The sequence below is a fragment of the Postia placenta genome (genome assembly GCF_002117355.1).
Source record: "Postia placenta MAD-698-R-SB12 unplaced genomic scaffold POSPLAscaffold_6, whole genome shotgun sequence".
In the NCBI taxonomy this organism is placed as follows: Eukaryota; Fungi; Basidiomycota; class Agaricomycetes; order Polyporales; family Adustoporiaceae; genus Rhodonia; species Rhodonia placenta.
In genome coordinates this window covers 1,316,872-1,341,540 of record NW_020169837.1, presented here as the reverse complement: position 1 = coordinate 1,341,540, position 24,669 = coordinate 1,316,872, and the positions used below count along the sequence as shown (strand labels likewise).

Below are 24,669 nucleotides of genomic sequence, written 5' to 3'. Positions count from 1 at the left end.
ACAGCGGCACATTCATGCTGGGAATCCTTAGAGAATATATACTATAGCACTAGCTGGCAGGTGTTACATATAAAACTATTAATCACGAACGATAGAGAGCGTGTGTACCGAACATTACCGGGTGGCAAAAGCGCACGAGCCCACATGAGAATCGACAAACGTAACGTGTCCATCACACACACGCGTGAATGAGAATGACCAGAGCCTCACAAACCTTAGCCCAACCCACAGAAAAGGTGGATATCATCCACTCTCGGGAGACATAGCGTCGTAGCGATCCAAGTATGGCGGGGGTAATTCATGGACGATCCCGCCGTCTCGGTGCTGGATGATGATATCCGGCTGCACGTCGGGGTCAAGTATCGACGGGCTGAGCATGAATGATCGACTTCGTTGTGTCGACATCTGTGGCGATGACGCCTGAAGTGCCGGCACTGAGAGCGGTTGGGAGAATGTCAGCGGAGGGAGCTGAGGCGTGCGGGATAGCCCCGGACTCGACTCCGACCACGCCGAGGACGAACTTGCGTTAGTGGTATATCGGGGCGCTTTTTGTCCCTTGCGTCGTCTGCGCGAGCGGTCCGGCGGCGGAGTTGCAGGAGGCGATGGCTGCGGTATTGGGCGGGAGCCGGTGTGCTCGTTCGCGGCGTCCACTGGCTGTGTCAACAGAGGCGTATATGCCGGGCTGCCTGTCGAGGTCATGGGCGGCATGTCCTGCGAGAACGTCTTTACGCGCCGATACTCTCTTGCTCGGGGCACCTCGGCTACGGTTGAGTCCTGTGCGTCCCATGCGCGGGCAAGTGTGTCTTGATGATCCCAGGTCCCGTCCTCCCGTGCCTTTCCCCGCCTCCACCACCACCATGCAGCTGCTCCGGCGATGATGAGAAGGCCACACACACCAACAACGACACCAACAATGATGTCTGTCCGCCGACGTTTGGCAGCCTCTGCAGCAGCATGAGCTCTGGCTGCAGCTTGAGCGACAATCTCGGCAGTGGTATCAAAGCTCGAGACTAGGCCAACACATGTCGTGTTAGCGTTGCCTGCGGTGTTCACAACTTGCGTCGCGTAACCCCACTGGCCTTCTCTGATGCAAATCAAACAGTTCTTCTCTATCAGCCGTCAAACTGATACTGTGATGCGATGATACTTACGCGTCAACGACCGCCGCTACAGTCCAAACAAGATGCATTACTTCATGCTACCGCAGACCATGCACACTGCACGATATAGACTCACCCAGCATTTGGCCATTTGGATTCGCTCGGTTGATATACGTGAACACATCGTAGCCTTGGGGCACGGAGATATTCGTGATGAGAGGCGAGTCCAATGCGGCAATCACAACGCTGTATGGCTGCGTCCCGTTAGAGAGCGTAAGGCCCCAGGGTTCGCATGTAAAGACCGAGCCTGTCACGTTGGGGGTGATGTGGGCTATGCTGGACGCAGGTGCAGATGGAAGACATGAAGTGTCATTACCGGCTGCAGGGACGTGAGCCACCCCGCGGTACAGAGCGTCCAGACAAAAGCGCACCAGTGACATTGAACAAATGTGGGGAAACCCCACCTGTACTACCGTTCGTGTCCACCATGGTCAGCATGAGCGCAGACCCTGTGGAGTGGTGTCAGCCAGCTCGACATCACAGCTGATGACTATCGCAAGTCAAATACCCCGTCGATGCTTCACTTGCCAGTTTAGCTTTGCAGGATTGGAGCCTGCTAAAGTAGTCGTCGGGACACCCCCTGATTCAAATGCCATCATGTAGTACGGCGCCACGCCCAGAGCAGACGCATTGTTGGTGTCAATTGACTCGACGACCACGTCGATGTTTTGGCACTCCTCCACCTCAGTGGAGAGAAACTGACCGGACCAGGTAAGTCGGGCACAGACCGATGAGAGCCAAGCGACACACGTTGTCACCGAATGTCCACTGAAAAGCCCGGGTTTGCGCGCGACATCGTGCAATGAAAACATGCGCAAGAATAGCCCAAAGAGCCAGCCTTCTCTCGGCACGTGCTATGGCTAACCAAGAACCCAGCATTGTCGTAGCGAGGGTGGGCCCCTGCGGGGCAGTGAATGGAAGAGGGCGAAAGTCACCGCAGTCGGGAAAAAGCCAGCACTCCCGGCGGCATACGTTTTCAGAAGACTTGTCGGCGTTTGATCGCCACCAGTGATGAGACCGACGTAGTGGACGCCGGTTGTCAGTGCTAAGCAATGAGCGGCCTAAGACCGAAATGTGATCAAAGGCAACATGAGCTTACTGCCCAGGGTCGTTGCACGTAGCTCAGCGTGCATGCTCGATGTGAACTCGAGAAACCAAGCGTGTTCTGGTGCGGTGCGCGGTACGGGCACGTTGCAGCTCGGCCCTGGGCGCTTATAGAGGTACGACGCCTCCATTTGCGAAAGCGCCGAGACGAGCCATTTGACTCTCTTTCAAGCCCCCGGTTTCGCTGAACTGATGGTTTATATGTACCCATACAAGTCAGCACTAGATTTACGCAAGTGCGGATTCGAAATGACCATATTGAATGTTTCCTCCCCAGTGTCTACGTCTTTTCAATCAATTTGCATCCGAGCAGTGATTTCGTTTTCCTCCGAGGCGAGCGGCACTAGCGTCGGGCGTGCCCTGAGTCGAGCGTCCACGGATGCAAGATGTGCCTTGATGGCTGTCCCCGTCAGGTGGAATTCGTTATGCGCAGCTTTGAGCACCACGGTAAAACATTTCATCATGACTGGATTGGTGCATACCTCCATCGTTCCCCAAGTGGAACTGGGCCTTGCAACAAGAGATTGTATTATCGGAGCGCGACTGGACCGATGACTAGCGACGCTGAGGGTCTTGTGCTTGAGAACCCCGGCTTACTGTTCACTAGACTGCCGAAACCGGATCGTACGATAGTTTGTGCCATGATTCTGTCCGAACCCAGCAATCCTCTTTGCATGGCATGCAATCCCGGTTACTTGCCTCGCATAGCGGATACAGGTTTTCGCCGAGGAGCATGATACGGAGAGATTATCACAATCTGGACATTGCAGACGTCCTACGGCGTAGCGCTGTCAGCCTGGGACGCGTTTCACGCCGTCCAGTCCAGTACGGAACCTTAAAGCTGAACTGTTACTGAAATAGAGTTGTGGTTTAGCACGGCCGCCCAGTAGCTTCAACTGTGGGCGGGTACATACCTGTTCTAGGACATATACCTAGCGCAGCGCTTTCAATCTCTCGTTTCGCCGTGTACGCGAGCTTCGCTATTTTTTGTGATGTCGCATGGAGTATTCCAGACCTATATGGGCGGATCGCTGAACGAAAGGACAATGCACTGAATGAACCCTAACCCCAACCAAATGGCGGCGATGAGCACACCTGCTTACGTAAAGCGCGTCGACGCGCGTACGGCGCGCTGTGAATTGAGTACGCAAGCTGACCTCCGCGTATTCCTTCCACTCACTTTCACACAACGCCCGCCATGGACCACTTTCCGACAAACTGGGGCCGCCCAGTGAGTGCGAATTCAGGACCCTGTAGTGGAAGCACTAATAACCCTCACCCACCTCAGCGAAATGAATTGCACGATCAATACAACACATATCCGATCCACCAACGCCCATCCCAACCGAAGGATGTCTTTGGGGAAGGCGTGCAACGAACACAGTAAGCTCGACACTTCATGATAGGTCGCTGATACGCTAACCCTCTGTTCAGACAGCCCATTGTCACGGGCACCAGTGTCCTCGCCATCAAGTTCAAGGACGGCATTATGATGGCTGCTGACAATCTCGGTCCGTCATCTCTCAGAGCATGATTTAGTTATGCGTCTGACCCAACCACAGCGTCCTACGGCTCTCTCGCCCGCTTCAAGGACATTCAGCGCCTGCACCCCGTCGGCACGTCCACCATCATCGGCGCGTCCGGCGACATGTCCGACTTCCAGTATCTCCAGCACACCCTCGACGAGCTCATGGTCGACGAATTCACAAACGGTGATGGCCATGAGCTCGGGCCCGCCGAGGTCCATGAATACCTCTCCCGGGTAATGTACGGCCGTCGCTCTAAGCTCAACCCTCTCTGGAACTCCTTGCTGGTTGGCGGTCTGCAAGACGGCAAGCCGTGAGTGATGCGTTTTCGTGATGACTGTGCATGACTTGACCCACTAGGATATTGTCCGTAGTTTCTTAGCATACGTTGACCTCCTCGGTACAACATACTCTGCATCATCCATCGCGACGGGCTATGGCTCGTATATTGCGATTCCCATTCTCCGCGCTGCTGTTGACAACAAGGAGAACACCCTCACAGAAGAGGACGCGCGGAAACTGCTGCACGAGTGCATGCGTGTGCTCTACTACCGCGACGCGCGCAGCTTGGACAAGGTGCGCCTGGCCAACTTCCTGTTAATGTCCGGTAATATCTGACAACATTGCTCGCAGTACCAAATTGGTATCGTCACCAGTGCAGGGGTATCCGTCTCTGATGCGATCAAGCTGGAGACAAACTGGGACTTCGCCGAAGGCATTCGCGGATATGGGGCACAGACACAGTAATTGTTGTGTGTCTAGCACGTTTTTGATTGGCGGAGACCTGAGTAAGTGGATTGCTTCAAGGCAGGTCGGACTACGCGTGTATTGTACTCTGATGGCAAATGATGTCATCTCGCCAGAGTCTGCTCTGCGACTGATACAGTTAAGGCGATCTGCTGGGGTAATTGCCTTCAGACGAGCAAGCTTCTGAGCAGAATCACAATACTAAAACGGCTTGTGATCTTGCTATCAACGAATGTGCATATAACCTCATAGATTGCATTTCTGCCTACATAAAAGATGGGTAGATAACACAAGGACACAAGGGAATGTGGGAGCTACAGGTACGAGCTATTCACATCTGGGATGCTCAAGGGGCGATAATCATAAACATGGAAAACAAGGGAATGTGATGGTGGTAACGTCCGTTCGCAGGGAAATTGAAATGTACCATGCCAGACTAAGAGAACGCATACTATCGCGGGGCATATCGTGTCGTATTTGGCATCGGCGGGATGGTCATCTCTCGCAGGTGTGGCGGCAAGTCTCCCTTACTGATCGATGTCCATGTCGTCTGCGCGACTCGGTCGGGGCCATCCTGTGGTAGCAGCGAAAGCTCCGGACAGCCGCACAGCGCCTGGAGCGTACTCCTGTTCACGCACGCTCCCTGAAACCAAGTCTTGATCCCAGGACGATCGTGAGAGCCCAGCGTGCCCTGGGGTACGTTCGGCCACGCCCTGGCTCTCAATGTGGCTGGTGGGCGGGGACCCGGTGGGCCTGTCCGACAGTTCAGGCATGTGAGCACAGCCATGGGAGTAAGCACCGACGCACCCAGACCCACCTCGCATACTGTGTGGCACTGTGATGGTTCGCACCGATTTTCCTCTCGCTAACGCATCCTTGGCAGCATCTTCATTGGCAATGGTGGACACGAGTATGGCATGTTGTGCAAAACCCAGGCAGGGATCGAAGAACTCGTAGCGCTGCTGCACTCCTGGTGCGGAAGGATAGGTTCCCGGGACGAGCGCATGATCAGGCCCGTACGCCAGGTTGCCCAAAACAGGATGAGGCTGCGCTGGAGCAGCTGCGTCAGCACCAGGTCCTACAGGATGCGATGGCACGTCCATGCGACTCTCCGAAGTGCCAGTCTGCGCAAGGTCAGAATGCTCCTCATAACTCTTGCCCGGCTCGTCTGTCATCGTCGCCGCATTGGGCATAGGCGCACCACTCTGCTCAGGCAAGCGTATGGACGCTGTGGGTGATACGCACCAGCGATGCCAGATCTCCCAACGGGTCCTGAGCGGATATTTCGGCTCGAGCGTCGAATACAGATACTCCATCAGATTTATTATGCCGCGGCGGTTACTGGGGGTGGATTCCTCCATGAACATTTTCATGAGGTCGTTCCAGCGCTGCGCGATATGGGAATGGGTCGTCAACGGCGGTGGACAAGGCATTTTAGCACTGAGCATCGTCGTAGTCCTGGCCAGTGGCTGCTTGGCTGTCTCAGCGCGTGTCTTCTGATGCCCAGCAGGAGTACCTGAAGTGGACTGAATGTCGTTGGCACCAAGACCTTGTGTGCGCCTCCTCCGGGCTTCCTCTTGTGCTTCCGGACTGCCGAATGGTCCATTGAGGCTGCGTTCGCGTACCGCCCGTCTTGTGGTCGGCTCACCATGTCGCCTCGAAGAATGCGCAGGCGCATTCTGTCCTGTTCCTCGCGCACGATGACGAACTGCAGAAGATTCCAGCGCCACTTGTTGTTCCTCCGCCGCTTTCGCCACCAGATCCTCGGCCAAACGTGCAAGCAGTTGCTCTCTGAAGGTCTTCTGCGCTTCCTTTTCCTGTCCCGCTTCATGGAGTGATTGCATCAACCAGGCCTGGACAGGTTGTAACATCAGCACGTAGTTGTATAGCTCGGTGATCTGTTTCCAGGTGTACTTCGCGGGATGGTAGTGCGTCACGACTTCTACGAGAAGTATGATCTCTTGAATCGTCCATGGATTCTTCGCCAGCACCGTGATGGGGTCTTCTGGAGGATGAGGTAGCATTCCGATAGTTTCTGAGTCATCCCAATCATCTGTCGGGTTGGACACGGGCATTCGCTTGGATTTGAGGGGTATGCGAGGGGCAGACTCGGCTGCTGCAAAGAAATCGGACAGCGGGGCTTGCACATTGGGCGACCGCGCAGCATAACCTGATACACCAGTAAACGCGAACGGAAGCTTGGAACCCAGTACCACTCCTGGTCCACCGGGTTGTGAATGGACTGGTCTCGATGAAGGCCCGTGTAGGGTTTTGTCGTCCAGGATCGTGTCGAGAGCATCCAACATGCTGACCTCCGGTTTGGTCTGATTAGCTTTGCCTCGAGAACCTCGCACGCTTCGAGAGGATCTATCTTCACGATGCTTGACTGATGCTACTCGGAGCATGCTTGCCTTCAGGGACGGTTCTTTAAGCAGTCGAAGGGGTTGCCGTCCCGCCATATAGTCCTGGTATTCCTTCCATATTTCGGCGGCACTATCCACTTCTGCGCTGACTCCTTCCCACCAGGACAGTCCCTTGTCGACACTCAGGCCCTCGAGCTCATCCACTTTGTCCTGGAAAAGACGCTCAAGTCCGAGTTCCTGTGGCGAGGACTGTACAGCACCAAGCAGGACATGTAGTTTTGTCAACGCGTGTCCACGATATATTACGGCAATGTCTCTAGCAGGCCGCATCGCGCGAGCAGAAAAAGAGTCAGCCTCGCTTGTGAGTACGGGAACCTGCTCGGCTGCAATTTCAGGCATAGCATCAATGGAGGCCGATAAGGAAGGATGTGGAGGTGGAAGCTGTCGCCCCTCAGGTTGTTGTACTATACGTTCCAAGTCGACTTCAGTATCATTGGTGGATGTGTTTGGGCGCGTTGACAGTGATACCGCGTGTGCATGGTCCGACATCTCTTGCGTCGGCGATAGCGACTGTGCATCCTTCAACGGTGCCTTAAGCCTGCTCACCTCGGCTTGGAGATGCTGTAACCATTTCGGCAAATTGTTATCATGTTCTGCGGATCCTTCAAACTCTGATATAGTATCATGCAATGGGCGATGAAAATGAGCATTGCTCCATCTTCCTCTCAATTGTGGCTGCTCACCAATGGGCGTTCGTTCACTATGGGCGTGAGTTTGAGGCCCGCTGGAGCACGCTAAATCCTCAACTGAATACATCGAGGGTGACGAGGTGTATTCCAGAGGATCGTCCGTATGGTAACGTGTCCGTTCCTGGATGTCAACCATCAATACCATGGGTGCCGAGTCTATTAGATCGAAACTCACCGGATATGGAGACACACGCGCTCCCAGTGGTTGGTGGAATGGCATATCTGAATAGCAAGTGGACGTAATATGAAGGATAGCTTCAACCGTTAGAGTGGTCGGGATGGTCAAGGTTAACTGGATCGTGAGGTCGAAAGGAGGGGCATTGTGGCACCCGCACGCTCGGTACTTATAATGATCTCGAGATCCCCTCGCCACGTACGTGATGCATTAGAACGCGTGTATTGAATACTTGGAATGAAGAGATCTCATATAAGAAACTAGTGCGGTAATCTTGAATGATGTGCCAGATGCCTAGGGCAAACAACAAGCTGGACTTTATCGCTGCATAATTGGGTGTTGCGCCACTCAAAAGCGCACGAACAACAGTGCTTAAGTGGAACACCAAGCGTCGTCTTGTTTATTTTCCGCAGCGTGCATGGCTCACTTACAATTGACTTGCATAACAACGAGCTGAGATGCTTAATTGGAAGAAAGCGTCATTGTTCCACAATCCTGACCAGAGCACTTGTCTTCGCACCCTATTGCTGCCACTGCACGATGAATAAAAGACAGCCGTGCGAGTTTGTGATCAACCTTGCTAGAAATGACAGCTTGTTGATTCCCGAGGCAGTTGAGCGAAGGGACGGTGTGAGGACTGATGCAGACTGATTTGTATGAGTTGAGCGTTGAACTTGACGTTGACTAACACAGTGACAGTGACAATGCACACGAGACGCGCCCACGTGACAATTGGCGACACACGCCAGCGGTAAATCCAACTTATAGTCTCAAAGTCATGAATCACAGCCTAAAATCTGGTGATGAAATTGCACAACGCAAGTAACGGTAAGCTATGTATGAGCTCTATGCAACGTTTGACAGTAAGTGCCACATAACAACGACTAGTATGTAGCGGTCAATTCTCGTTCTCGTTACTCTCTTGCTCCTTGCGGATCCGCTTGACTTCTCTCTCCTTTCTGAATAACGCCTGTGCTAAGAGAACCACCCCTCGCACCTTATCCTCTTTCTCTAGTTCCGCAATCTCCTTCTCTGACCGCTGGCGTAACTCGTGCACGATGGCGGCTACGTCGGGACCATGCAAATCCACAGGCTGCAGGTATTCCATCACGTTCGGGCGCTGCGCGACGAGCTGTGGCTCGACGCCCTTTAGCTCTGCGAGTTCTGCGTCTGCATCGTTGAGCTGCTTCATGTACGCCTGGTTCATGTCCGTGAGCTGCCGCGGGCGTAGGAGTAGAAGGGAGGGCGCGGCGCGGCCGAGGACGAGGAGGCGGCGGACGCGCTGCTGCTCGCGCGTCGCGACTTCTGCAAATTCGTCCTCGCTGCTGAACGCGGAGTCGTCGGAATCGATGTCGTCAGGCTGCACGGCGTCAAAGAGCGTGATGGATGAAAACGCGGTGGAGAGGCTCGAGCTGGGAGCGATGGAGACCGAGTCGCCCTCAGATTCGAATTCGGAGTCGGTGGACATGGCCTCGTCACTATCGTGGTCATCGATGTGCTCCTTCTGTACGCTAGCAAGATATTGCTCGAGAATCTCGTTCCGCCACTGCGGGATGTCGTTCGCAGCTATGGCAGGCATTATGTCTTTGTTTCGACCGGTGGATGCAAGAGGGGGATGTGGCTGTTCGTGGTTGATTAGGTATGCTTTGGTGAAATCTGCAGTCTGGAGAAAGTGTTCACTTTTATACTCTCTTCCTCATGCTAATGCAAATTTGGACCAGGCTGGAGATTTGCTGTAGTCCTAAATAGACATCAGAACATCAGAAGGTTCATATGCCCATCAAGCTTAGTTGTGAGAAAATGACTCACTACAATCTGCTGAGATGTAAATGCCATTGGTGTTTTACATGAGGGCCCAGGCCCTGGGTCTAGATCCACAGCTTTCAGGCACTGATGGACCTCTGTTGCAAAGAAACAGGGGTGCTGATACATATGAGGTGTCTGCCCTGAAGTATGTTCAAGGAGCAGGACTCTATGCTCTTCTTCTCAGACATTGCACTCACCACCCGCTTGCTGCAGGGAGAGAGTACTAAAAACAGGCAGGAACACGTACTGTCTCGTGAAGATGTCTGCGGTGTCGAGGCAATTGCACTCGACAAGCCTGCTTTGACGATGAGAGAAATGAAATCATTTGGCCTAGTAATGACTGCAGCACGAGAGATGCTGTCGTTGCCGTAGTGTCTTCTCAGATGGCCTCACAACACCAGGCATGCATTCGGAGATGTTATCATCGTCGATACAGGGAAGAAAATACGTGACTCACTGTGGACGAAGCTATGCCAGATCGCTGCGCGGGTCTCCCGCGTATTCTGCAAATGAACACGCACCTGAGATAGTACTACATAATACTCTCAGGTCACAAGGTAGCATATACCTATGGCCTTTGGAATGCCTACATCTACCAGACACTGCGGCAATCGGGTGCCTGCCAGCAAGCATGACTCACAAAAAATTCCAGGTTAGCGAAACTTCGTGTCCTGAGATACTGTGTGCACAAGGGGCATGGAATAATGATCATGATAGAGGTAGGCAACCGCAACCTTACACCAAAGACGTCATTCAAGAATGCAAACAATACCTGAAGCAAAGGTCGAGGTTGTAAGGAGGGATGAGCGCTAAATGTCTTCGGGACGCGACGCGTGAGGTCACGTGTGTTATTATCAGCGCCTACTTGCATCTATTCTTTCTCGTTCACCACCATTTGAATCGTCTCAAATTGCTCTTCGTCTACTATTATGTCACATAATCCGTATACGAACGCACCGCCTCTCAAAGATGGCAGCACATCCAACGATCCGGCGGCGCGAGAGCCTCTCTATGGTTTTCTTCCCAGAAATGTGACCGCGGCACAAGTGCAGAGGGCACTGGTGCGCCTCTCAAGTTGATTGACCTACTCGCAAACACTGAGCTGCTTGTAGGATGGAGACATAAACCCATTCACGAAGAAGCCGCACACACCTCAGTACAAGAAGATCCTCGGAATGAGGAAGAAACTACCCGTGTACGCGCAAATGGAAGAGTTCTTGAAAATCGTAAGTTGCTTCTGTTGCTTTGCCCATCTTGAGGGGAGGTCAGAGTCTGCTTCAGGCATACGACACCCTCGTCCTTGGAGAACATGACTGATGTCCGAGAAAGTTCAGCAAAAACCAGATCATTGTCATGGTCGGAGAGACCGGGTCGGGCAAGACTACTCAGTGAGGCCTTTCACACACATAGCTTCTCCCGTATCGGCCAATTTGACTCACGCCGGAATCAGGATTCCACAATTTGTGTGCTATTCAGACCTTCCGCATACCAAGGGCAAATTGGTAGCCTGCACGCAGCCGCGTCGAGTGGCGGCCATGTCAGTGGCGAAGCGCGTAGCGGATGAGATGGACGGTATGTAATATAGTGACATTGTGTCAAGGAAACTCTACCTCATCCCTCTGCGCAGTACAACTCGGAAAGCAGGTCGGATACTCTATCCGGTTCGAGGATATGACGGAGCCGGGCGTCACTTTCATGAAGTATATGACTGACGGTATGCTTCTCCGAGAGGCCATGAATGATCCCGACCTCTCGCGCTACTCCACGATCATCCTTGACGAAGCTCACGAACGTACTCTTGCCACGGATATTCTCATGGGCCTGCTGAAGGCACTCGCGAAGCGCCGTGAGGACCTCAAGATCATCGTCATGTCTGCTACACTCGATGCGCTCAAGTTCCAGAAGTACTTCTCAATTAAGGAGGGCGCGCCTGCGCCCTTGTTCAAGGTTCCTGGACGGACGCACCCAGTCGAAGTGTTCTACACCCAGGACCCAGAGCCAGATTATGTTGAGGCGGCAATCCGCACTGTACTGATGATCCATCGTGCGGAGGAGCCAGGCGATATCCTACTCTTCTTGACGGGTGAGGAGGAGATCGAGGATTCATGTAGGAAGATCAAATTGGAGGCAGACGATCTGCTGAACCAGGACCCGGATAGTGTTGGCCCACTGGTCTGTATACCACTGTACTCGTCGCTTCCCCCGCAGCAGCAGCAGCGCATATTCGACCCTGCGCCATCCCCGCGTACCCCAGATGGTCCGCCAGGTCGGAAGGTTGTCGTGTCCACAAACATTGCCGAGACCTCGCTCACGATCGACGGTATTGTGTACGTCGTGGACCCGGGCTTCTCTAAACAGAATGTCTACAACCCGCGCATACGTGTTGAGTCGTTGCTTGTGAGCCCTATTTCGAAGGCCTCCGCACAGCAGCGAGCAGGCCGAGCCGGGCGGACACGGCCCGGGAAGTGCTTCCGGCTGTATACCGAGAAGGACTTCATGAAGGAGCTTGAGGAGCAGACGCACCCAGAAATCCTGAGGAGTAACCTGGCAAATACCGTGCTAGAGTTGGTGAAGCTGGGCGTTCATGTAAGCTATCGCGTGTACTCTATTTAAGCATTAATTTCTAATTGGCGAGCATAGGATCTTGTGAAGTTCGACTACGTAGATGCACCAGCACCAGAAACGCTTATGCGAGCGTTAGAGCTGCTCAACTACCTCGCTGCTCTGGACGACGATGGTCACCTAACCCCTCTGGGGTCCATCATGGCCGATTTCCCACTTGATCCTCAGGTTCGCCCGTCCCGTTGTTTCTCAGATGCCCAGCCCTGCTGAAACTCGCCATTCTATAGATGGCTAAAATGCTCATCGTTAGCCCAGAGTTTAACTGTAGTAATGAAATTCTCACTATCGTGGCGATGTTGTCAGGTGGGAGTCTGCGCGCTCATTGTCGTATTTTGATCATATAACTCACTTGTTGCAGTGCCGAACGTATGGCTTCGGCCGGCGAACGCGCGCAAGGAAGCGGATCAGGCGAAAGCATTATTGACAGTGCCTGATGGCGATCACTTGACGCTACTGAACGTCTACAACAACTATAAACAAAGTACGTGTAGGTCTGGGCCAACTGTGCGGCTCATTGACATTTATACACTCTAGATCAGCATGACCGTAACTGGCCGTGGAACAACTTCCTGTCACAACGTGCGCTAGCGCAGGCCGACAATGTGCGGTCGCAGCTGCAACGGACAATGGAGCGTTTCGACATCGACCTTGTGTCGACGCAAGACGAGCGCAAGCTGTACCTGAATGTGCGGAGGGCGCTGGTCTGCGGGTACTTCATGCAGGTAGCGCACAAGGAAGGCGACAAGGGCGGATATTTGACGGTGAAGGACAATCAGGTTGTCTCGCTGCACCCGTCGTGCGGCCTGGACAACCAACCAGAGTGGGTTATCTTCAACGAGTTTGTCCTGACCACGAAGCCATACATCCGGACCGTAACAGATGTCCGTCCCGAGTGGTATGTGCTTCATGTCCTGCGAGTGGTTTCAGATTGATCAATGCATGGAATGGAATAGGTTGCTAGAATTGGCCCCACTCTACTTCAATCTGGGGACGTTCCCCGACACGGAATACAAGCGTGCACTACTCCGGATCCAGAACAAACAGGCCAGGAAGTCACCCGGAGGCACGGATGCTCGCCCATCAAAGAAGAAGAGATCATAGGTCGCGTGCTTTATGCTCCTGGCATGCGAGCTTCCGCTTCCTGTGGACGTTGATGTTCGAATTTGCACAGTAGATTTTCAGGTAGTGTGTGCTCTTCGGGTGTGGAAATGCTGTCATTATAATGTATTGTCTTGCCAAAATGTCTTGCAGTGGCTAATTTGTGAGATGCACCTGCACGCCGTGATTCAGAGTTCACTGCACCGCATCATTAATATCATTTGTGCGCCGTTGTGCGCCGCAAATGTTCATATCACGGCTCAACTCTTTCAAATCCGCGATGGCAAATGGTTCGCGGCACGCTTGAAATCGCACAGTCCGAATGCAGTCTGGTTATTGGCTCACGCAAAGTGTATCTCCTCGCAATGGACTGGCTTTGTTCCTCGTGATCGAGAGGAAATATATGAATATGAAAGAGTGGGGCTATCGAATCGAAGCTCCCCACAAAATGGAAGTGGGCGAGCAGGCGCTGCGTGCCACAGCTGCATGAATTGAATCAAAATATTCAAGGGTGGTATCTGTGAGTAGTATTCACGGTCAGAAAGCGTGGCCACAAGCTGTGGCGGATCAACGTACCGGAAGGGTATCATCGATGGGCTTCAATCGAGGAGTCTTTGCCGCAGCAAGCACTGAGCGATAAGTCTGAATGGGGTATATCTGTAGGCAGCGGTCATTATCAGAAATGGTGCCTGAGCATTTTGGAGGGACGTACCAATGGGTATCATCAGACGACGTAGTACTAAAGCCCAGAAGTGCTTGCTCGATGGACAATGGTAGCAGTCAGTTGCGAATGTGGTGGGCGTTGAGCAAGACGTTTGAGGATAGCGGAATTAGGATGGGACGGATCATAACCTCGAATATTTGATATCGAGGTGGCGGATGTCGATGATGTCCGGATGTTGCCGAACGATGTGGCCAGGACTGCAGGCGAGGTTCGCGTGCAACACAACAGCCGACATTGACCTCCGCATACTTATCAAGGTTCCCATCACGCCGGCAGTCGTTATCGAGCTGAGGAGAGCGCACAGTACCCTAGGTGAGTTGCATCCATGCGGGATTTGCGCCAAGAGCAGACTTAGTGGTCGTGCTGGAAAGACGACTCGCGGATGACTACAGCTTTTCGAACTGGCTGCACAGGTCGTCCACCGAGGGCCCGCTGGCTGCGCCATCATCTAGGTCGTCTGGCGTCTGGTGGGCCATCTCCTCGGCTGTCATGGCACTGTGAAGGTATGTGGATGAATAACAAAAAACACACAGACACAGTTTCGGGACATACCTGGGGTCAGGGACGGATGGAAGTGACCTCGGGGCTTTGCTATGTGAGGCCTCTGAGGACGTGGGCCTGTGCAGTTCCACGGACGGTTGCTCCATTGCGCGCATCGCCGTCTCAGCCTCCCGTCGCTCAGCCTCCCGTCGCTCAGCATCCTGCCTATCAGCATCCTCTATCACTTCCCATGCCGTCTTCCGACCTCTAAGGTTGGCGAACTTCCTAGCCTTCTGCTGCTCTGCTAGTTCCTGCGCCCTAGCTGCCCGTCGCTCCTCGCTCCCCTGTGCCGCCTCTAGCTGTGTGCTAGCGCCCCCCAGCCATCCCTCGTTCCTGTCGCCCCAGGCATTGAAGGATGCCGACGAAGGGCCTGACTCGCCCGTCTCGGTGTCCAATGATGTAGATGCGATCGACACCGACTGTGATGCATGTGCGATCGAACGTGTCTGGTATGGCGTATTGGCGAACCTGGATGCCCTTGTCTTGAGTGGCTTCGACCTGTCCACGAGAGCCGATACACCTGGCGCGTACGTGGGTGGTGGTGCCAAGATGTCCTCGTAGTCGTCAAGTTCAAAGGGCATAACCATGGGCATAAGCCCCAGATCAGTGAACCCGAGGGGCGGCAGCCCGACGTCCAACTGGTCGTCGATCTCGTCGACGGAGGGGGCAAGGTAGGTGCGTAGGGCGTCCTGGATGCGTTTACCATCTTCGATGGCTTTGAGGATTATGTCTTGGACATCCTCCTCTCGTACATATTCTATTATCGGTACATCAGCGCGTACATCGGCGCTGGCTGCGCTGATGTCGACGTTGGCCTGTTCTTCGTCCTCGCTGTCTCTCATTGTCTCTCCGAGCGCCATTTCACTGGCATTTTCTAGTTCATCGGCAATCTCATGTCCAGTCGGCTCCTCCATCGCATGGTCGTCTTCGATCGCAAGAGTCAGTGCCGATGACAAGGCGGGCATCTGGACGTCAAGCCCATTGATCGATGACAGGTCGAATGCGCTTTCCTGCGTTAGATCGACAGTCGCCGCTTCATGCATCAGGAGGTCGACGGGTTCGGCCGCGATGGCTACTTGCGGGACCTGAACCATGCTGATGCTCGCGACTGTTGACTGGTGGACCTAGAGACATTACGCGTGCGAATATGCATGTGAGTTTGAGACTCATATCTCAGCTAGGTGGCAAAAACTCACGTCTAGCATGGGGAAGGGCTCGGGCGTGCGCTGAGCATAGTAGTCGGCGCTCATGGCCGGGGTATAGTGGACAGATGAGCTTGCATCTGGGGCGAAGTTATCTGCCATCTCTTCGTCCCTTTCCGATATGAACATGGCATCGGGAATGTTCATTCGGTCTTCAAGAGGCTGCTGGTAGCTATGGGATTGTGGCGGCATCCATGTCGCCACATTCTGAAGGACAGCCTGTGCTTGTGCGGCGGTCTGTTGGACCCAGGTCAGCCTATTGTGGCAGGGGGTGAGTGTTTGGCGATTTACCAGTTGTTCGCGCCAAGGCAGCGTGTCTTCCGGGGTGGGCCTCAAGCTTTTGAAGCATGTGACGCCACATCGCATACATTGTTGGGACATCCGCCGCTTAGGAGCCTTCTGCTTCCTCACAAAGAGGAGTGGTGTCTTGCGGCGATGTCCGAACTTCTGTGCGAGTCGTGGCGTCGTGGCGGGATCCTGCATTGTGTGGCAGGCACAAAAGTCGTTGGCGAGGAAGGCTCAGATATCAGAAAGGCGGACAGTCCGAGGCGTGGCTACTTACCACGACCTCGCGCCGTTGCCGCACTGCAGAGTGAACATCATCGTGCACATCCTGGTGTATGCTGATGATGTCCGCTACCCTATGGCGTTTTGTGCCGGTTGAAGCGTCGCGAGGCGTGGATCGCGGGTCCGATTCGAAGACCCGCTCTCCGTGTCTGATCTGACGATCGTGCTGGCTGGATCCAGTGGACAATGTGAGATCGTTGAGCAGCTCGTCGGCGAAGGTGGCGCCGTACCTCATTGTCAGGTAGTTTCTAACGAACGCGATGCATTTGTTCATGGTTTGTTCGCGATCGGGGGTGTCCATTGTGAGATAGGGGTGCTGTGTGTGTTTGTTGTAATTGGTGCTTTGGTGGGGGTGGCGTTGGCGATTGAAGAGAATAGGAAGGTAGAGGTCAGTGCGTTGAATGCTGCAGCCAGTGCCACACTCCGGACGTTGCCGCAGTTAAAGGCGCGACGCGACAATCGGATCACGTGGTCCGTGTGTGGCCAGTGCTCGGCGCTACCGTTTGCTCACTCTCTGCGCCCACCAAATGAGGACGCGGTCTGATATGAACATCTATAACAGTGGGCTTACTCGATTTCTCTGCAGGTATCTATAATTTACGACTCAGATGGCAATGTCTCACGAGCTTTTCCAAAAAGTGTAACTGTACTATGTGCCTTGATATGTAATGATCGTACATCCAACGGCATGTACACTACAGATAAATATCTCTCAATAAACGCGCGGTACGTGTCAATGCGCGCCTTCCACTTACCTAGGGAGGTGGGCTTTCGAGAAGAGTGCGGTGTAGGTAATGAGTGCACCCACCAAACACAATGTGAGTTCTTTGCCATAAGGATAATAATGCGAGGATCATTATTCCATTGTGTCAATATGGACCTGCAAGAATTGTACAGAAAACGAGTATGGCCACTGGGAATGTCTGAAGCCTCTCGGGTATCTACGAATGGCATGTCCGCATTGTGCACATACTGAACAGTGCGGAAACCAAATAGCTTCCGTCCTTACACCCTGGCTTAAACCAGACAATCAAATGCACAAAACACTAAGCAGACTGGGCACGTCTACACGACATGCTCCAAGCCTGCCGACCATCAACAACTGAAATGTGGATTATGCAAGAAAAAGAAAAATCTTAGGATTATACGTCCTGCTCTCTAGTGCAGGGTAATTAACAGAATTCATTTCGCTTCTCTGCATAACCTGATCCGTCAGAGTATCTTTTATCGGACATGACATGGCCTCCTGTACCAATGCACGTCAGTCAGACAAATGCGACGATCACCTGCGCGCGATACGGTAAAGGAGGTTCTCAGTGAGCATCTAGGTCTGCGTTATTAGACGCAACATGTTGCAGTTACTGTCCTTCATTCCCCAGATCTCGGGAAGCTAAGAACGACAAGCCGGATCCAGCGTCTGCATACTCCGAGTACCCAAACAAGGGGAGAGTATCACAGAATATGCCCCGCGAAGGTTTGTTGCACGACATATATATACGACTTGCGAGAGCTTGCTGATGGATTTGTACTCAGATACTCGGAGTCCGTGGTATCCGACAACGATCATGAGACGTTGCGCCGCTGCTAGAGCGAGAGCTTCCTGTGCCACGGAGATGACGCTGCTCCTCTGCAGCCCACACTCTGAACTGCTTCCGTCCAATTCGCCGTCGACATGAATCCAGCTCCAGCCCACTCTCGTCGTGATCCAAATCTACACTACAAGAATGCCCAATATCCCTGAACCATAAGTCTATTGCACAATGTGCTCACTCAGCGCGAGCGATGAATGCGAAAGGCGAAAGATTTACCTTAGTCGACGACACAACGTAGAAGCCAGTCAATTCATGGCCGACTTAGCATTGCGTTACCGACATGGCAACAGGCTCCTCGTCTTGCTCCTGCACATTGGCATCTTCGTCATCAGAAAAAAGGTCAGCGTTGCATGTTTGGTCGTTGTCGTCTCCAATGTCCACAATGAATTCCACACTGGAGATCCAGGAGCGTGTCTCTAGACTGGCGGTGTCGGCAGCTGACTGACTATCACTATACTGGCTGCCGCTGGATGCATTGCGCCGACTGGCGGCTGAACGGATGTGGAGGAGGAACCGTCCAGCGAGTATGGATGATAACCTGTGGCAGTAGGGTCAGTGCATGCCGAGCATGAGAAAGGTGGAAACACGAACACATTGATGAGAGACGTGATGCCATCTACCCTCTGACAAAATTGTGAGATCGTTACTGTCTGCCGGAGGATTCGTCACTAACTAGGGCACTCTGGCTCCATACCAAGAGATATACATTCAGAAGCGAGATAGCCCTTCAAATCACGTATAATTAGTGACATTCGTATGGTCGAAAGAGCTCCTGACAAGAAATACAGCGTGCCTATGAATAGCGGCTTTGTTTAATCAGACTATACTGCGATATCAACACGGCTCGACTCACCATCGCGAAGCACCAATGTCGGCAAGTGAGGCTTTGAAACCAGAACCATGGAGAACAGTTGTGTGTGAGCCAAGGCTGCTGGGCGATGTATCAGCAAGTAGTACCAGGTCGCACCAACGACCAGTATGTCGGAAAACACAACGGAGATCCTGGTAGCTATCAAAACTTGCAGGAGATGTGAGTCAATGAATGCGGCGTAGGGTGCTTCAATGACGGCTCACGTCTGAGACATAGTCATTTATCAGGGAGCGTCTGCATGTGAACATAACCGGAAAAGACTCACGCTTCATTCTTCTCGGAGCTAATTGTGACACTCTGTATACACTGTTGCAATTGGGGCATCCAAATTCTAGGAAATGCCACGATGGTATACTTGACACTTGGTTCAGACAATGATCGCTGGAAATTAAAGGAATACCCATACCAAGTTAGTCCCGACGGGTACCAGCCCCAACAGCAACACCGGCAGTACTAGGTACCAGTTTGCACTGCTCACAGCATGCGTACGAAGAGCTAAGACGGCTAAAAACTCAGACAATAAATGCATGAATGGCGACTCGAGAGTCTATGCTTTTACCTACTGATAGACTGGTCACCACAAGGCCCATTGCTGATGTGGCATATGATACACCTATGCAACTACACAAGAATATGAGGCGATGAAAGAACAAAGCACTATGCGATCATGACCTCTGCAATATAGGAGATTTAGACATTGTTGGGCGATCCCGCGAAGACGACCTACTGGTGGAGATAACAACAGGATACACACATATAGGATGGCAAGTCCTAACAAGGCAAGTCTATTCACGATGGAAAGGAGCGTGGAGAAGGCTCGACAGGACCGCATGAGGTGTAACTCATCAGGGAACGTTATGAGACTATCCCAGATGATGAGTGCTGAGGAAGCAACTAATCAGTGTCTGCTAATGCTTGACAAAACAATAAAAATTATTTGACGTACTGGCGCATGCGCAGATGGCACAATTGCCGTTGGAGCTTTACCGAGGCGATAAATGGACGTTAGATCGTCACAGTGGGCGGGATTAAATTACAAATGCTGACATTGCTTCAAGAGAAGATTGGAGCTCTGGTCCAGACAGAGGTCCCTCAGACATTGCGATGTGCTCGCGGAAAGACCAATGATCACAGAGTGGGATGCGAGGGAGATTGCAGTGAAGTGATTGAGAACGAACACCTAGTTATACGTGTTGACTGAGATGCCCGAAGGCTGTTATTACCTATCCACGACCAGTGTAGCACATGCGCAGCGTACTTCTACTGCGGCGACCATGACATTTGGCGCAACTGCGACTCACTAACCCAGTTCCTACATCATGAGGTGTGGCTGCTCCGTCTTCAAGTTGATTGCTGTGACAGCGGCACTATGGTATTGAAAGACTGTGAGCACGCAAATAAAATGCTCTCACGTCGCAAATGGCTTTCTGACAGAATGAATCTGACCGGAGGTTGATAGATACCTGATACAGGTCACATTCCTCCCACCTTAATATGTGCTTGGATTAAACGGTCACACAGCGCCAATAGCAAACTCCACTAGTACCGTACTTGGGTAGTGATCTCTGTCCCCGTCGAATCTCAGTCACCGCAAATGCGCTTCCACGTACCAGCCTTATGTAATGCCACTGGGCATCGCGATGTATCTGCTATGAGCGAAAGAGCTGTGCGAGCTCAGAAGCCAGTAAACATGTTGTTCTCCGGAATTTGAGCTAAGGACTAGTATAGCCTTCCGACGCTGTCCTCGTTATAGGCATGTTCTTAACTATGTTCTCGGGGCTGAGAGTAGGTTTCAGTTCCGGTGCGTTTTGGGTTGTGGTCCAATAAAGGCATCTATTGATCCCAACTTAAATTGGCGCCTGCTGACTCAGCAGCCCTCCTCACCAGCGGCGTCAAGCTCGTTCCTCCCGCAACCACCACTGACTTGCCATGTCTTCTCATGAGAACGACCCCTTCTACCTTAGGTGCGATCAAAAAAGCGCTAGGGCGTGCGCACGTTAGATGCTCACGCCCACACTCTCAGATACTAGTAGGTTTTTACCCCGCTCTTTCATAACTTCTTCTCATAGTTCTTCAGCACCGGCCACTCAGGCAAGCACGGACACGAGTTCCTCGAGTTCGAGTACTCGCATGGACGTCTCCGATACGCGAACAACTCGAACTACCGCAATGACAGCCTGATTCGTAAAGAGAGTAAGTCGTTCGCGTGCCTCCCGCGTTTTCCCAACCACCTGACGCGTCCCAGTGTGGGTCGGCCCACTTGTTGTGAAGGAGCTCAAGCGCATCGTTGAGTCGAGCGAGATCACCAAGTAAGTATTCATCCTTCAATACGTGTATGTTCAGTACTTGAACACAATTGTTGCACGTCTGCAGGGAAGACGACACCAACTGGCCCAAGAAGAACATTGTAGGGAAGCAAGAGCTCGAAATCCGTGTTGGCAACGACCACATCGCGTTCGAGGTAGGCTCTAGAACCTTGTTAAGTTCTCACACGGGTGTTGAATCTGCGACAGACAGCAAAAATCGGCTCTTTAGTCGACATCCAGGACAGTGAGGATCCAGAGGGTCTTCGTGTATTCTACTATCTTGTCCAGGACCTGAAGGTGCGTCCATTGTGTGTCCAAGTTGTTACTATCCATTGACGCGCTTGCATTGCCAGTGTCTCATCTTCTCCCTCATCTCTCTCCACTTCAAAATCAAGCCCATATAATCATCTCGACTGCTTTCGCATGTTCTTTCTTGTCATTGACGGGTGCTTTAGTCGTGTATGTTGTGCTAGTGCTCAATGAAGTTCTTCATCGCTGAGGCACTGTTGCGCCGAAATCTGTACAACGGTTGTAAGTGTTTACCATTGATTTTTTCAAGCGATGCGATGCCTGGGCTGTGCATTGGATTAGCGGGATGCATTGTGTTACTAGCTCTCGTGTGTAGCTCGATGTTTTGGTAAGCATGGCTCGTGGTTGCACGTTGATAATCATACAGGTGAGGGAAGTTGATGGTGCGTTCCAGAGGGACTGAAACGTGTGGTCCTCACCATTCATTCGGAGATATGTGAGAGCTTCATGCATCCGCTCTGTATGCGTCGAAAGGACTGATTGCCATACCCCATTGGTGCTTTGTGTCAATATCGCTCGTGCATATGACTCCTGTTCTTTCAGGAGCAAGTCTCGGACCGTGCTGGGCGGTCTTTGACAGCTTCCATGAGTCTGCCTCATGTCCGGAAGATTTCTCAGCGTAAGGGGTGAACCGCAAATAGGACTTATCAATCGGGGTGCTGACCACAGGTTCGAGACCATATTTGCCTCCGATGCAAAAGTCCACTTATTGGGCATGTTGTGACTGCGGGACACGCGCAACCACGGCAGGTCTGCAGCTGAACTGTACACCAGACGGGGTTTGCGACAGCCAGTGCGATCGGGTGGAAATGAGTCGCGGTAGATCAAATGATATGGGCGTTCAGGATGTCGACAAGTTCCAGGCCATAGCAGTCCAGACTCTACTAGTAGCTCAAGTGCTGAGCTCAGGATATGAGTGAGACCGAATACTGACCCGGGCCGGCCGGGTATGTCCGATGTGGCTGAAGGTTGATGATTATGTAATAGACGCGACGCGGAACGCCCTGTCACCAGTTCGCTGGGCTGGCGTTCGACGTTCGACTTGCACGAGCACCATCGGCCTCACGACGTACACGATTCCCTCACGTTGCGCGCCGCAGTCGCGAGTCCTCCGGACGTAAACACACCTTTCTCCACGTTTTTCTGTTGTTCCTTCTGACTCCGACACTCGCTAAACGACATGGACCTAACCTTCGGCGGGAAATACAGACTCGAAGATGTCATAGCCAAGGGAGGATGCGGTATGTATTTCCGGGGGTTTCCAATGTATTGCAATACCTAGGGAGGGTCTAACGCGCGTATCACGCTTGTAGGCAGCGTATTCCTCGGCGTACACACTGTTGCCGGTAAGGAGGTGGCCATCAAGCTTGAACCCGCAATGGCGAAGTCGAGTCCCCTCAAGCAAGAGTCCAAAATATACAAATCGCTTTCTGGAGCCCCTGGCGTACCATGGATTATGTGGTCGGGCAAGCATGGGCCTTTCAACGTCATGGTCATTGATCTCCTCGGTCCCTCTCTCGAAGACCTTTTCAAGATGTGTAACAGACACTTTTCTCTCAAGACCATTCTACTTCTGGCTGACCAACTTGTGAGTGTCCCTTTCTTAAGCAACTGTTTCTATGTCGCCAGCGACGCGTCGACGTGCGCAACGCCTGGCGAGTTGGACGCCACAGACCATATTTGGCATGGGCCGCGCCCACGCACGATATCGCCCTTAGCGACGTGTTTCATCCCGTGTTCCGCCTTCTGTCTGTTCTTCACGTTGCTCAATCCGTCCCAACGCGTCACAGATCTCTCGTATCGAGTACATTCATTCACGCGATCTCGTTCACCGTGACGTCAAACCGGCCAATTTCGTAATCCCAAAATCTGATATGGACGCGTCACATCTCGTCAACATCATTGATTTCGGCCTCGCAAAGAAGTATCGCGATCCCCGTACGAATATGCACATCCCGTACAACCAGGACGAACACCATGGCGTCGGCACCTGCCTCTTTGCCTCGATCAATACTCATCTTGGTATTGGTATGTCGTCACCTCCTGTCACGAGTTTTGTGACTAATGGCGGGTGCAGAATGCTCGCGACGCGACGACCTCGAATCGCTCGCTTACATGCTTATCTACTTCCTCCGCGGCACGCTCCCCTGGCGGAAGATCAAGGCCCAAACCACGGAAGAGACGTGGGGTCTCATCCGCGACAAAAAACTGGAGACCGAGGAGTTCCTCACCGTCGGCCTGCCTACTGAGTTTGACGTCTTCTATAAGTACGCGCGCAGTCTGGCCTTTGAAGACCTTCCCGACTACGACGGTCTTCGCGCGTTATTCCGGGGACTGGCCGAGCGCCATCGCATCGAGTATGACGGCGAGTTCGACTGGTCAGTGCCCAAGCCTACTGAGACGAAAAGGAGGCGTGGGTGCCGGTCCTGCCACGCATGTAGTGCGGCAGCGGCGGCTCGGCGATCATAGTGGGGCTGTGGCGGGGTAATATGTCATGCGCAGGGGTGAGTACAGCTATCTTATCCATGCTGCGACATACTGACGTCGATTCAAGCGGGCTCATACATCATGCATACGGCGACCATCGTTCCGCGGGTGTTATGTTTCGAAGACTCGATACGCATGCCATGCGGAGCGATGTTGCTCGCACGACCTCAGTACTCCGGACTTCCCAAGCTCAGGTTTTCTTGCTGGACAGAGCTCTGGGCAGGCTCCTGGTGTCCATTTGACAACGCAGGGCAGGTAGGGCAGAGCGCGCCTGTATTTTATGTATTTTTATAGCGGTGAGTCGGTTCACTACCGGGGCAAAATTGTCATTGTTGTTGATGATATTTTGACAGCCTGCCACTGCCCCGCTGCTGGTACGAGGGAAACCTTGTAACCCCGCGCGGGGCGCGGGTTTGCACTTTCGGTGCAACGCCCGGCCTCCTGCCCTCATTTGTTTCGTGCATGCAGTTCCCCTAAGGGACAACGTCCCGTGGCACCATCCCCTAAGCCACCACCACCACTATATATCAGGTCGATTTATGTTTTATGTCATGCACGCTATGGCTATATAGGTTCTATATGCTATCTATGCGTAGTCTTATGTCGCTGCTCTCTGTTTATTCCTGTATTCTATATAGGGTTCTGAGTAGCTCTACACTTATAGGATGGATGGATGTACTTATTACTTTGTGTACTCAAAATCGTCAGCAGCGTCTATTTG

General features: G+C 52.8%; 11 protein-coding genes across 11 annotated transcripts; 5 read left to right on the top strand and 6 right to left on the bottom strand.

Annotated features, from left to right (window-relative positions):
* Positions 1 to 25: 25 nt before the first annotated feature.
* POSPLADRAFT_1169514 (hypothetical protein) lies at positions 26 to 1,733 on the bottom strand. Its single transcript, XM_024488066.1, has 5 exons — positions 1,669 to 1,733; positions 1,532 to 1,609; positions 1,237 to 1,479; positions 1,152 to 1,167; positions 26 to 1,084 (listed from the first exon to the last, which is right to left on the bottom strand). The coding sequence occupies exons 2-5, from the start codon at positions 1,596 to 1,598 to the stop codon at positions 244 to 246; spliced, it is 1,167 nt and encodes a 388-aa protein (XP_024339671.1). The 5' UTR covers positions 1,599 to 1,609; positions 1,669 to 1,733; the 3' UTR covers positions 26 to 243.
* A 1,729-nt stretch (positions 1,734 to 3,462) lies between these two features.
* On the top strand, positions 3,463 to 4,537 carry POSPLADRAFT_1141862 (hypothetical protein; the record flags this gene model as incomplete). The annotated part of the gene is made up of 6 exons (XM_024485355.1): positions 3,463 to 3,495; positions 3,553 to 3,647; positions 3,699 to 3,775; positions 3,827 to 4,103; positions 4,165 to 4,366; positions 4,424 to 4,537. 6 exons carry the CDS (start codon positions 3,463 to 3,465, stop codon positions 4,535 to 4,537), a joined length of 798 nt encoding a protein of 265 aa, XP_024339670.1.
* A 527-nt stretch (positions 4,538 to 5,064) lies between these two features.
* On the bottom strand, positions 5,065 to 7,869 carry POSPLADRAFT_1056236 (hypothetical protein; the record flags this gene model as incomplete). The annotated part of the gene is made up of 4 exons (XM_024480749.1): positions 5,065 to 5,290; positions 5,345 to 7,571; positions 7,644 to 7,770; positions 7,825 to 7,869. The coding sequence occupies 4 exons, from the start codon at positions 7,867 to 7,869 to the stop codon at positions 5,065 to 5,067; spliced, it is 2,625 nt and encodes an 874-aa protein (XP_024339669.1).
* Positions 7,870 to 8,627: 758 nt separating this feature from the next.
* POSPLADRAFT_1039775 (hypothetical protein) lies at positions 8,628 to 9,465 on the bottom strand. The gene is made up of 2 exons (XM_024477594.1): positions 8,822 to 9,465; positions 8,628 to 8,772 (listed from the first exon to the last, which is right to left on the bottom strand). The coding sequence occupies exons 1-2, from the start codon at positions 9,401 to 9,403 to the stop codon at positions 8,671 to 8,673; spliced, it is 684 nt and encodes a 227-aa protein (XP_024339668.1). The 5' UTR covers positions 9,404 to 9,465; the 3' UTR covers positions 8,628 to 8,670.
* A 1,058-nt stretch (positions 9,466 to 10,523) lies between these two features.
* On the top strand, positions 10,524 to 13,565 carry POSPLADRAFT_1180963 (hypothetical protein). The gene is made up of 10 exons (XM_024488798.1): positions 10,524 to 10,691; positions 10,743 to 10,856; positions 10,960 to 11,018; positions 11,081 to 11,202; positions 11,258 to 12,216; positions 12,271 to 12,420; positions 12,480 to 12,555; positions 12,611 to 12,733; positions 12,787 to 13,147; positions 13,206 to 13,565. Exons 1-10 carry the CDS (start codon positions 10,560 to 10,562, stop codon positions 13,351 to 13,353), a joined length of 2,244 nt encoding a protein of 747 aa, XP_024339667.1. The 5' UTR covers positions 10,524 to 10,559; the 3' UTR covers positions 13,354 to 13,565.
* Positions 13,566 to 14,460: 895 nt separating this feature from the next.
* Positions 14,461 to 16,684, bottom strand: POSPLADRAFT_1046262 (hypothetical protein; the record flags this gene model as incomplete). Its single annotated transcript, XM_024478982.1, has 5 exons — positions 14,461 to 14,569; positions 14,627 to 15,738; positions 15,811 to 16,053; positions 16,108 to 16,293; positions 16,379 to 16,684. The coding sequence occupies 5 exons, from the start codon at positions 16,682 to 16,684 to the stop codon at positions 14,461 to 14,463; spliced, it is 1,956 nt and encodes a 651-aa protein (XP_024339666.1).
* Positions 16,685 to 17,264: 580 nt separating this feature from the next.
* Positions 17,265 to 17,470, top strand: POSPLADRAFT_1097128 (hypothetical protein; the record flags this gene model as incomplete). The annotated part of the gene is made up of 2 exons (XM_024483141.1): positions 17,265 to 17,384; positions 17,435 to 17,470. Coding segments are annotated over 2 exons (156 nt in total), but the record flags the coding sequence as incomplete, so codon positions are not given.
* A 766-nt stretch (positions 17,471 to 18,236) lies between these two features.
* POSPLADRAFT_1046261 (hypothetical protein) lies at positions 18,237 to 19,436 on the bottom strand (the record flags this gene model as incomplete). Its single annotated transcript, XM_024478981.1, has 4 exons — positions 18,237 to 18,513; positions 18,829 to 18,984; positions 19,112 to 19,143; positions 19,410 to 19,436. 4 exons carry the CDS (start codon positions 19,434 to 19,436, stop codon positions 18,237 to 18,239), a joined length of 492 nt encoding a protein of 163 aa, XP_024339664.1.
* Positions 19,437 to 20,754: 1,318 nt separating this feature from the next.
* Positions 20,755 to 21,733, top strand: POSPLADRAFT_1074270 (hypothetical protein). The gene is made up of 7 exons (XM_024482684.1): positions 20,755 to 20,810; positions 20,870 to 20,875; positions 20,924 to 21,039; positions 21,092 to 21,155; positions 21,220 to 21,307; positions 21,360 to 21,449; positions 21,506 to 21,733. Exons 1-7 carry the CDS (start codon positions 20,776 to 20,778, stop codon positions 21,554 to 21,556), a joined length of 450 nt encoding a protein of 149 aa, XP_024339663.1. The 5' UTR covers positions 20,755 to 20,775; the 3' UTR covers positions 21,557 to 21,733.
* Positions 21,734 to 22,520: 787 nt separating this feature from the next.
* Positions 22,521 to 23,930, top strand: POSPLADRAFT_1065932 (hypothetical protein; the record flags this gene model as incomplete). Its single annotated transcript, XM_024482018.1, has 4 exons — positions 22,521 to 22,702; positions 22,775 to 23,049; positions 23,252 to 23,489; positions 23,539 to 23,930. The coding sequence occupies exons 1-4, from the start codon at positions 22,642 to 22,644 to the stop codon at positions 23,928 to 23,930; spliced, it is 966 nt and encodes a 321-aa protein (XP_024339662.1). The 5' UTR covers positions 22,521 to 22,641.
* On the bottom strand, positions 23,888 to 24,631 carry POSPLADRAFT_1039772 (hypothetical protein). The gene is made up of 3 exons (XM_024477593.1): positions 24,300 to 24,631; positions 24,016 to 24,219; positions 23,888 to 23,965 (listed from the first exon to the last, which is right to left on the bottom strand). Exons 1-2 carry the CDS (start codon positions 24,397 to 24,399, stop codon positions 24,116 to 24,118), a joined length of 204 nt encoding a protein of 67 aa, XP_024339661.1. The 5' UTR covers positions 24,400 to 24,631; the 3' UTR covers positions 23,888 to 23,965; positions 24,016 to 24,115.
* Positions 24,632 to 24,669: the final 38 nt, after the last annotated feature.